General features: G+C 34.7%; 1 protein-coding gene across 1 annotated transcript in view; it reads left to right on the forward strand.

Annotated features, from left to right (window-relative positions):
• The window catches only part of ASCC3 (activating signal cointegrator 1 complex subunit 3), a 328,548-nt gene that overhangs the window by 239,466 nt on the left and 76,485 nt on the right, over nucleotides 1–12,597 (forward strand). Inside the window, exon 34 of the mRNA XM_077770165.1 lies at nucleotides 2,017–2,142. Coding sequence (XP_077626291.1) covers nucleotides 2,017–2,142 — 126 coding nt within the window. The remainder of the gene's footprint in view (nucleotides 1–2,016; nucleotides 2,143–12,597) is intronic.

The raw sequence follows: 12,597 nt of genomic DNA on the forward strand, positions 1-12,597 counted from the left end.
CAGTTGTTTTTCTAGTGAATTCTTTATAACATTAAGGATAAAATAACATCAAACTTACATGAACTCTTCCTAATTGAAGAAAAGATAAGACTATTTGCCAACTTATTTTATGAAATCAGAATAACCTTGGGGCGCCTGGGTGGCTTAGTCGGTTAAGCGTCCGACTTTCGCTTAGGTCATGATCTCGCNCCTCCCCTGCTCACGCTGTCTCTCTCTCTCTCCTAGAAATAAATTTTAAAAAAAATAAATAAAAAAAAATAAAATAAAATCAGAATAACCTTGATACCAAAACCTGATAAATTTACCAAAAAGGAATGTTAGCAAATCTGTACCTCTCATAAATATAGATGTAGAAATCCTAAACAACATTAGTAAATTGAATCATGTATAAATTATTTTATAAATGTGAAGTTGACTTATTATTTAAAAATAAATTAGTATCATTTAGTACATGACAGGAAAAAATGAGAAAAATCATATGATTATTTCATAGATGTAAAAAAAAAGTGTTTGAAAAAATGTCACACCCATGTATAATAAAAGCTGTTAGCAAATAGTAATATAAAGAAATGTCCTTAATCTGCTAAAGAGTCAATTTACTGCAAGCATCATAGTCAATAATGAAATTTTTAAAGTTTTCCCTTTGAGATAGTCAATGATACAAGAGTATTGTTCTCACCATGTCCAGTAAGCTTTGTGCTTAAAGCTCAAGCCACTGCAGTAAGGTAAGGATCAGAAATAAGAGTCAGAAAATCCTTTGAACTAGGGTAGTTACTAAACAGCACAAAAGGAGGGCTTCTGGGGAACTGGTGATGCTTGATCTTGGTGTTGGGTACACAGGTGTGTACACATTGTGAGAATTACTTAAGTTGTACATGTATGATTTATGTAATTTTCTGTATGTATATTCAGTAATAATTAACTAAAAATTTTAATTTTGTACTTCAATATAACTATTATTAATACTGTCTATCACAGAGTATTTCATAGTTTATATTCTAACCTCTATTAATGGGCCTTTCAAGAGTTTCCTATTTCTTCTTACATATAATGTTGCAGCAAAGTAGTTTGCTTCCCTATCCTGGTCTATAAATGTTTCTCTAGCAGGTAAAAATGAAAAGTGAGGGGCGCCTGGGTGGCTTAGTCGGTTAAGCGTCCGACTTTCGCTTAGGTCATGATCTCGCGGTTCATGGGTTCGGGCCCCGCGTCGGGCTCTGTGCTGACTGCCAGCTCGGAGCCTGGAGCCTGTTTCAGAGTCTGTATCTCCCTCTCTCTTTGCCCCCCCCCTGCTCACGCTGTCTCTCTCTCTCTCTCCTAGAAATAAATAAAAAAATATTTAAAAAAAAATGAAAAGTGAAATTGCTGGGTCATGTGATTATTCAGATAGATTGGCAAGCTGCCCTCTCAGTTGAGTATACAGATTTATACTCTGCCACTGATGAATTGAGAGTAATATAGAAACTCATTTTTTTTAATCATTCAATTTATTGCCATTTTCTAGTGTCTTTAAAACATCCTTTGCAAAAACTGTTTTTAATACCTGCATATTGTCCCCTGTATCATAATTTATTTAGCCTTTTCTGTTGTTGGACACTGCTTCCCTTTTTTAGTATTTTACATAAGAAGCTAAAATGAACATTATGTTATGTCAGTCTTTGAACACATCTGATCATCTTTGTATACTCTATAACCCCAGTACAATTGTATTTCGTATGATGAGGAACTTAACACTCACTGAGTACATGAAAGGAATATCTTTACTCATAAAGGTCACCCCTATCTTGCCAACTCTCCTTTCATCTGCCTCTGTATTATTCCATACTTACTCCCATACCCCATAAGTATACTCTTCCCTACTCTCCAAGTTACATCTGCTGTTGCCCATTCATACCTTTTCTCCTCTTGGCTCTTATCTCTTCCTGAAAGTTACTAGCCCTTCTGTCAGCCTGCTATGTGAGATATAGTGTGTCTCATTTAACGTTCATGTATGTTTCCCCTATCTTGTTCACTATATAGCTTATTAGGAGTGCTCTCTGACCATCTAAATGCAGAGATTGCTGGTGGTACAATTACATCTAAGCAAGATGCAATGGATTATATCACCTGGACTTACTTTTTCCGACGTCTTATCATGAACCCCAGGTAAGTGTAGGGCAACTATTTATCTTTCTGTTTTACAATGAAAGAAATGATTTTTGAAAGTAACTAATCCCTAAATTGTAGTACATAACGAAAAAGTCAGAACTTTGGACATTCTAGTATATATGAATTTGCCCAGAGAATCACTGCTGTCTCTAATATGATCACATTATATTATAATATATTTGAAAATGAGTAATTGTATGCACTTATTACTTAGCTTATTTTAATTAACTTAGGATATCCTTGAGGAGTTTGCTCTGTAGTTAGGGAGACAGGACACCTGAAATCATTAAGAAATGATTAAATGATTAAGCTAGATGGTAGTTACTGACTTAGGTGCAGTTGGAATTCAGAGAAGAATGAGTCTGGTGCAGTTGTAGAAGGGAGAATTTGTAAGGCATTTGTAATGATTGATAAGAACCCTGCAAGAGGAAATAAAATTAAGGGAGTTGTGGTGGAGTGTCTTTTACTTTCAGACAGTATAGGTCAGATCTTCATTCAGCACTTATTTGTCAAATGTTACACTAGATATTGAGGATAAAGATTGGTGGACATTATCCTCCATCTTCAATGGCTGATCTTTTTTTTTTTTTTTTTTTTTTTTTAAAAAAAAAAAAAAAAAAAGGAGGGAGAGAGAGAATCCCAAGCAGGCTCCATGCCCAGTGCAGAGTCCCAACACTGGGCTCAATTTCATGACTGAGATCATGACCTGAGGCAAAATCAAGAGTCAGACACTTAGACTGAGCTACCCAGGTGCCCTGGTTGATCTTTAAATGTGGGAAAAAGACATAAATGATTGCAATGTAAATCATAAGTTTTCTGATAGGATTGTATTTAAGCCTTTGAAAGCAATAACTACACAGAGACTATACTTCGGCCAAATTTTGAATCTGAAATGGGAGTAGAAAAGGTCAGAGGCACAAAAATACTGTATGTGCACAGGCTCCCATGGCTTGAAACAGCATTTGTAGAGTGCCCAGAAGTTTGATGCAGCCAAAGCTTAAGAGTATGGAAACCAAAAGATTGTCTTGACCAGAAAGTGGACCAAGCACCAGAGAGTAAATGGCCTGTATGTCATGCTAAGGTGTTTGCATTTGAGCCTATTGGCTGTGGTGAGTTTTTTGGGTTTCTTTTAAGTGTTTATTTATTTTTGAGAGAGAGAGAAATAGAGTGTGAGTAGGGGAGGGGCAGAGAGAGAGGGAGAAACAGAATCTGAAGCAGACTCTGGGCTCTGAGCTGTCAGCACAGAGCCCAATGGGGGACTCAAACCCACGAACCATGAAATTATGCCCTGAGCCAAAGTTGGACACTTAACCAACTGAACCACTCAGGCACCCCAGCTGTGGTGAATTTTTAAACACAGTTTAACATCCCCAATTAGGTTCAGTTTTGTTTCAATTATTATGACACAGATAGGAGTTTCAGAATATGGTGACCTTTTTCTGTTTCCTCACTGTTAGGGACTCTGGATTAGATATAAAATATCATTTGGGACATGATTGCAAGATTAGCGAAGTGGTCATCCAGCACTGAAGCTTTATGATAGCAATTAGATCACAGGATTAGAATTGTTGAAGGGTATACTATCATGGACTTTACATGCACTCTGGTCCAACCTTCTTGCTTGATATTGAAAAAGGAACTTCTTGAAGTGACTTGCTCTGGATCCCAGAACTACTTTGTCAGAAAGCTAGAACTTAACAACATAAGTTTTGTGACTCTACTCTAGGTTTTAGAGGGATGAGTGAGATACCAGTGAGAATAAAGGACCTACCTAGAGAGAACTGGAATAGGCATCACTCCTCATTGCTCTCGTTACAAACTACCTTCTATTTAATATTAATGTGGTAAGAAAAATCCACATGCAACCATAATGAACAGTATTAATTAGGGACAAAACAATAAGCTTGAGAGAGGTTAGCACAGTGGACAAAGATGAAATTTTGAAGTATTATACTTTGGTTATAACTTAAAGAAATTATATTGAGCATCTGAGCCCAGGGACTTCTTGGGTATTGACAGTTTGGGGTATCTCCTGCTCATATGATTGTAGCCCATGTAAATAGTGAGTAATCCATAGTTCACTGTGCCTTACCTACTTTACCTGATAGCCATCTTTTCTAGGGGGAAATTCTGGGGCTGGGAGACAAAAGAAGTATCATCTTGACATACTGGCTTAGGGCACTTGGCTGTTGTGGCAGCTATTTTTGCTGCCCCAAAGAAGATCTGGATATCCCCTCCTACAACACCAACACCATGAAAGGAGACATTAACCCATACCACCTCTACGTAAGAAGTTCCTTTCACTTTCATGCTTTTGTTGTCACTCTTCTCTTTGCCTGCAGTATACTCTCTAGCCCTTAAAGCCATCCAAGTTCTGACAGTCTTAAAAGTCCAACCATGTATTGATAAATGCACTTAAATAAATTTTCAGAAGGTGATGGTTTAAACACTCTTGAGTATCTGTATCAAAGTTGCTAGTTCTTTATGTAGCCATCTGAACATATTTTGAGATACCTGGCTAGGTTAAGACTAAAACTGTCATTATTATGCTGAAGTAGAAACCTGTGCCCAAGCTGTTGCTGTGTGAATTAATCAGTCCAAAATTGGTACAGCAATATATATTTTTGAAGGCCTGTGATGACATTTTTCACAAAAACAAGCAATTCTAAAACTTCTATGGAACCACAAAAGACCTCCAATATGAAAAGCAAACTTGATAAAGAAGAACTAAGCTGGAGGCATCACACTTTCTGATTTCAAACCATATTACAAAGGTATAGTAATCAAAACTATGATATTGGCATAAAAACAGACACACAGATGAATGAAACAGAACACAGAGCCTGGTAATATGGTCAATTAATTTACTACAAAGGAGCCAAGAGTATATGATGGAGAAAGGATAATCTCTTTAATGGAGATACTGGGAATGCTGGATATTCACATGCAAAAGAATGAAACCGGACCCATATATTTCACCATGCACAAAAATCAACTCAAAATGGATGAAAGACTTGAAGAGAAGATCTAAATCCGTAAAACTACTAGATGACATAGCCTTGACAATGGCTTTGGTGATGACTTTTTGGATTTGACACCAAAAGCAAAGGCAATAAAATAAAAAATAAGCAAGAAGGACCACATCAAACTAAAATGCTTCTACATAGCAAAGGAAATCATCAGCAAAATGAAAAGGCAACCTACTAAATAGTAGAAAATGTTTGCAAATCATATATCTGAAAAGGGTTTAATATCCAAAATATATATAAAGAATTCATACAACTAAGTAGAAAAATAACAATCTTACTAAAAAATGGGCTAAGGATCTGAATAGATATTTTTCCAAAGAAGACATAGAGATGGCCAATAAGTTCATGAAAAGGTGTTCGACATCACTGATCATCAGGGACATGCAAATCAGAACCACAATAAGCTATTATCTCACACCTTTAGAATGGGGGTTATCAAAAAGACAAGAAATAACAAATGTTTATGAGGATGTAGAGAAAAGTGAACCCTTGTGCACTGTTAGTAAGAATGAAAATTGGTGAAGCCAGTTGGTGTGGAAAACTGTATAGAGGTTCCTCAAAAAAGAAATAGAACTACCATATGATCCAGCAATTCCACTGCTGGGTATTTATCCAAAGAAAATGAAATCACTACTGAAAAAGGTATCTACATCCCTGTGTTCATTGAAGCATTATTTATGAGAGCAAACACATAGAAACAACCTAAGTGTCCATCAGTGGTTGAACAAATAGACATCAACACACATGCATGTACATGTACACACATGGGCATGCACACACACACTGAAATATTGTTCAGCCATGAAAAAAGAAGGAAATCCTGCCGTTTGCAACAATATTGATGGACCTGGAGGACACTATGCTAAGTTAAATGTCAGACAGAGAAAGATCTACATGATCTCACTTGTTTGTGGACTTTAACAACAAAAACGACAAAAACTCATAGAGAACGGATTGGTGGGTAGGGTGGCAGAATGAGTGAAGGGGTACAAACTTCCAGTTACAAGATAAATAATCTTGGAAATCTAATGTACAACATGGTGATTATAGTTAATACTGTATTATATATTTGAAAGTTGGTAAGAGAGTAGTTCTTAAAAGTACTCATCACAAGAAAAACATTTATAACTATGTAAGGTGATGATTAACTAGGCTTTGTTCAGGTACTCTAGTAGGAATTTTGAAGATGTATTAGTAAATTAAACAAAAAATTTCTGCTTTCATGACATTCATATTCCTTTTAGCAGAGGGAGTAAGTTTAAAAGTTATGTTAGAAGGTGATGAGTGTGCCTAGGTAGCAATCTGTTAAGCATCTATCTGACCCTTGATTTTGGCTCAGGTCATGATTTCAGGGTCGTGAGATTGAGCCCTGTGTCTGGCTCCACACTGGGCATGGAGCTTGCTTAAGATTCCCTCTCTCCCAGTCTCTCTGCCTGCCTGCCTGCCTCTCTCTCTCTTTCTCTTCTTTCCTTAAAATAGTGGGGGATCACGGGAGAGTAAAAATGAGTGCTTTGAAAAAAAGAACAAAGTACTGAAGACCAGAAGACCAATAGGATAGACTAAGAGGGTTATAGTATTAAATAGGGAGACAGAGTGGACTAATTAAAGGTGCTAAAGAGGGAAATGGGAAGATGTTGGTCAAAAGATAAAAACTTCCAGTTATAAAATAAATGCTATAACTATAGCATAGTGACTGTAGTTAATAATACTGTATTATTTTGTTTTAAATATGCTGACTTTTGAACAAAGACTTGAAAGGGGTGAGAATTTTGACCATATGGATATCTAGGGAAAACATTTCAGACCAAGAGAACAGGAGAGATTCTAAGGCATGCATGTCTGGTATATTCAAGGCATAAAAAAGAGGAGTTGTAGCTGATGTGGAATGAATGAGCAGTAGACTGTAGCAAGAGATGCAGTTACTGATGTGGGGGGTTGGTGGCAATACCAGTCATGTGAGACCTTAGAGACCATGGGAAGGACTTTGAGTTTCATTGTTGATGATGTAAGAACCACTGTGGGGTTTTGAGTACAGGACTGACAGGATCTATTCATATCATAAGTGCAGGCAGTTATAATCATAAGTGTTCAAAATAATTTAAACTTACCTGTTCAAAGAAATTCTCAGATTCAATTATTTTAAATCCAACTAAACATGATTTATAGGAAACATGAAATCAAAATGATATAGAAAAGTTGAAAGTTGAGGATTGAAAGAAGATATGAAGGACAGTAGCAACGAGAAAGCAACAGTTGTTGAATTAAAATCAGACAAAATGAAATTCAAGGCAAAGAAAGACTAAGAAGGACAAAGAAGAATGTTTCATATTGATAGCAAACACGATCACTAAATAGTTATAATAGTTTATAAAATTTTAGAACTAAAAACAGCATCAAAATACAGAGAGCAAAAGCTGATGGAAGTTTAAGATGTTAATTAAATTACAATCATTTTGAGAGAGTAACACATCTCTTGAAAATCACACCAAACAGATAAAAAATATTTTGTGAAATAGAGGATTTGAATAACAGTATTCTTGAATATATATATTATATATCTACATATACATGCATACATACATACCTCTTCCTCCAAAAAGAATATGCCTACTCACAAAACACTCATCAAAATTTATTGATAAAAATATACTGTGGACTAGACCACAAAGAACAACTCAGTATATTTCAAAACATTCAGATCATAAGGCTACATTCCAAGTGAATAATACAATAATATTAGAAATAAACAAGAAAAAGGATGGCAAGGACAGTATACCTGCTTGGGGCTTAATTACTCTTTTTCTAGTGAAAGATGAAATTTTTCTGTAAAGGTATAGACTAGAGCTATATAAAAATAAAAGTATTATAAAACAAAGTCAATGAATTTTAGTCAAAGCACAATACGAAGGAGTATTTATATATGTAGAGAATCTACAAAATATTTTGAGATGTTGTTTTGAGAGCCTAACTCATTTAGCTATGATCCCCATTTTATAGATGAAGAAGCTGAAGCACAAGGAGATTGATTAAGCAATTATCCCTACTTACACAGCTGCTGAGTGGCAGAGGCAGCACTGGAATTCAGGCGCTCTGGCTCCAGGGGCTACAGTCTCCATCACCAGACTCATTATCAGATCCAGAACCCAAAAACCCATACTCCTTTTCCACGTGTCTTTCCAGTGCTATGCTGGAAAATGTGTTCTTTATAAAAACCTTCCCACACAAATCTTGGATGTATAACACTTTTGTTCATTTGATACAAAAAAAATTGTCTACTTTAATATCTATACCTTTACATCTGGATAAAAATGGAAACATGTGCCTAAATCAATTTTAATGACTCATATATTTTATTTAGTCTGCTATAGTGAGGTTCTACAGTTTTCTTTGTGATTGGCTCTTGATTGTATCTTTTTATTGTCTGTGCTAAACTCAGCTTTTCTGTAATCTGGAAGCAAAGAAAAGCACAAGAGTTTAGGAAATTGGTACATTTTTTGTACTTATTTTTAGATGTTAAAAGTTTTTTAAGTTTATTTATTTATTTTGAGAGAGACAGAGATGGCACAAGTAGGGGAAAGGGAGAAAGAGAGAATCCCAGGCAGGTTTTATGCTGCCAGCACAGAGCCCGACATGGGGCTCCTACTCATGAAACTGATATCATGACTTGAGCTGAAACCAAGAGTCAGACACTCAACCACCTAAGCCACCCAGGAGCCCCGATCTGCTAAAAGTTTTAAGAAGGGTAAAATCATTGTCTCAAATGAAGGGCTTATATTATGTGTAGTTTTAATTTATCCTTAATACTCTGTATCATTCAGTGTCATAATCTGAGATTTAACTTTTGGTTGAGTGGGAGAGGTGATGTATACATTCATGTGTATGTTAAGGAGATAATGAGGTTTATTTAAGATAGACAAGACAAAGACTGCTTTCACAGTAGTCCTACATAGGGGCGCCTGTGTGGCTCAGTCAGTTAAGTGTCTGACTTCTGCTCAGGTCATGATCTCATGGTCGTGGGTTCAAGCCCTGCGTTGGGCTCTGTTCTGACAGCTCAGAGCCTGGAGCATGTTTCAGATTCTGTATCTCCCTCTCTCTCTGACCCTCCCCTGCTCACACTGTCTCTCTCTCACACACACAAATAAATAAAACATTAAAAAAGTTTTAAATAGTCCTACATAGATAATAAATATGACCCAACTCCCCAACCCACTTTATTTAATCTTACTACTGTAAAGAACCCCCACCACACCACCACCAAAAGTGGAACTTATGTTAACAAAGATTCTGCCACTGTTCCTGGATTCTTCTCTGTATGTTTATAGTCTTGTGTGTACATGTGATATGTATGTATATGCAAATACATGCACATAAAGATATATATTTACATGTATAAATATATATGTAGACACATTACATTAGTTTGTTCAAATGTATATAAACATATGTACTGGTGCACCATGAAATATAATATATTCCAAATTGAGTTCTGGATTCAATTTGTATGTTCAATTTTACTCTCTGTTTTCCCCTGAGAATGCTTTTAAATATTTCTGGGACAAAAAAATGTTGTGGTAGTTTCAGCTGTCCCTGCAACCACTTTCATTATTTGTGTCATTATTACTGCTGCATAATCGGAACATAAAAAAACATGGTGCCATAACAAATGACTTCCCAGTACTGACAGTTATGGCAGCAGCATTTCAATACTGATGAAAAATTTCCCAGCAAGATCTCTGGCCAGGTTTACAATAACTAAACAGGAAATGGCTGCCACTGTTCACATTAAATCCAGACTGTTTGGTGTAACTTTATCTGTGTTTTAGATTACAATAAAATCTCTTTGACTCTCAAATGGCAAAATTTCATCCTTACTGAGGTTGGAAAAAGATAACTTGAGGTTTCATGTGTGCTGTTTCTGTTTGTCCTTTGACAAGAGCTCTTAAAGATAATTTTTTTAAGTTGTCTTACTTTGGGATTGTTTAAATTTAATGAATTTTGTAAATTTTTATGAGAGGGAGAGGTTTGTTATGACTTTTTCCCAATGGACTGCTAATAGAAGTTAGCTTGTCTAGCCCATGTGCTAGATGCTGTCAGTATCCAACTGCCTTTGACTTTCACACCTCCCAGGGGACTAGTAATTGTTGTGTTCAAACAGCCTGTAATTGTGATCCCGCTGGCTTTCTCAGTACGCTTCTGGCTATTAGAATCATTAAACAACTCAGCACCTGTTAACAGCATTGTAAATATTCAACCCTGCTTGTGTGCAGGTTGAGTCCAATATAGAGAAATCTTACAGAGCTCAGCCTCATAAATTAGAGCTTCTGACAAGTCAATTATTGTGAAACTGGGTTTCTCTGTGAAATAAATGAAATAGCATGCTGACAAAAGGTAGGCTGTCTGTTTATGGCAGAGAGAAGATAATGACTTGATGATCCAATGCAGAGAGCATGAAACTACATTGTATCCTTTATCTATAATTAAACAGTTGTGTAATATTTCTATTTTAATAATCAGTAAATTATAAATTTTGTACTGTGGAAAGTACAACATGAAAACAGACGTTTTTACTTAGCTGTTGCTTGTTCTTTCAAGTTAGTAAAGTGGTTATTGAAATTAATGATATATAATGTTTTAAGCTAAATGCTTATAATTATTTAGGCTAGAAATTACCCAGTGACTAAAAAGTTCATGCTGTAGAAGCAAAGGCCATATAATGCTAATGAAGTTCATGTAAATATAAACTCCATTCTTTATTCCCAGGAAAGTGTCAGAATATATATTATCTCCTAAAATTTTATGTGACCTAAACAATAATTTCATTTACATTTAGTTTATTTTACAGTGTCTTGTTAAATTATATATCTAATTAAGATGTAGCAAATCTTACTTTTATGAGGATTTTTAAATGGTTTAAGTAACCTTAGTTCAAATATTAGCAAAGAATAAGTTTAATCAATAAAGTTATATGACAACAAAAATAGGCATTTTAGTATTTGTGTTGGGTGAATAGAAAACAACTGTTTTTCATTTTTTAAAATATTTATTTATTTTTGAGAGAGACAAAGCACAAGCAGAGGAAAGGCAGAAAGTCAGAGGGAGACACAGAATCCAAAGCAAGCTCCAGGCTCTGAGCTGTCAGCAGAAAGCCCAATGAAGGGCTTGAACCTACAAACTGTGAGATCATGACCTGGGCCAAAGTCAGACGCTTAACTAACTGAACCACCCATGCACCCCAGAAGACAATTTTTTAATGATTAAAATGTTCCTACTCTTGAATGTAATATTTTAACCAGCACTTTCTATTTTTTAAAATAGTTATTACTTTCTAAAAATAAATAAAAGTAGTTATCATTTACATGTGCCATAAAACTTGAAGAGAACAATTTTAGAATTTTTTGAAATTCTAGATTATCGTCAGATATCATAAGGATAAAAGTGTTGATACTGAGTAAATTAAATGTCAATTCAATTACCTAAATTGAGATTTTGCATTTTTTAGGCAAGTCCATGTGAGAGTGTTGGTGAATGCATTAGAAATAAACAACCATATTAAGAGAAAATATCAATGAGTGTTTTTAAAGTTATTCTCAAAAATGTTATTTTTATCAAATAAGATTATAAATAATATCATCCAATAAGTTGTTGTAGTCTCAGAGACATGATTTTAGTTTGGTTTTCTTTTGGCAACTTATTTTAAATGTTTAAGAAATGTTTACCCTGAATGTACTTTTTCTGGATAAAAGCTACAAATCAGTCTTAAAAATTTCCCAATAGACTTAGAAAACATTAAAAAGGGTATTAGCTCATCAAAATATATCTTGTAAATAAATAAAACAGTAACCAAAATAATTATTAAAAAGAATTTATAATTTTTGAAGGAAAGTCTTTTTCAAAGATGGTTTTAAATATTATTTGTAAATGTACTAAATTTATTTATTAAAGCAAAAATAATGTACAGTTGTCATTCCAGTTATATTTATAGGAGAATGGCTTATGGTAATCAGTAGCAGCATCCATGAGACTTTCTATTTTCAAATGGCCTAGGAAATTTTTGGACAAAAATGGTATTTTAACTTTTGTTTTTCATGGTAATTTTGTTTTCATAATGTCTTCCTTTTGTGGTTTTAATTGCATAAAGAATCGCTTGATTCTTGCTCTAGAAATTGTACTACTTATTCAGTTCCTAGACACATTTTCACTGTTCTTTTTTTTTCAATTTAGAAAATTTTATCAACTATATATTAATCCTAGCTGAAAATTTGTATTTAGCAAGCCAAAAGAATGTGAAATTATAAAGTAAGCACTTCTGTTGTAAAAATTTTGGCTAATAAATTTCATTTGTTGCAAAAAAAATGAAAGACAATAAATATGACTAGTAATTTAGAATGACTTTAGAGATCTCTTTTATGGGACCTTGAATATC

This window comes from Crocuta crocuta, unplaced genomic scaffold (assembly GCF_008692635.1).
Source record: "Crocuta crocuta isolate KB4526 unplaced genomic scaffold, BGI_CrCroc_1.0 scaffold286, whole genome shotgun sequence".
NCBI lineage: Eukaryota > Metazoa > Chordata > Mammalia > Carnivora > Hyaenidae > Crocuta > Crocuta crocuta.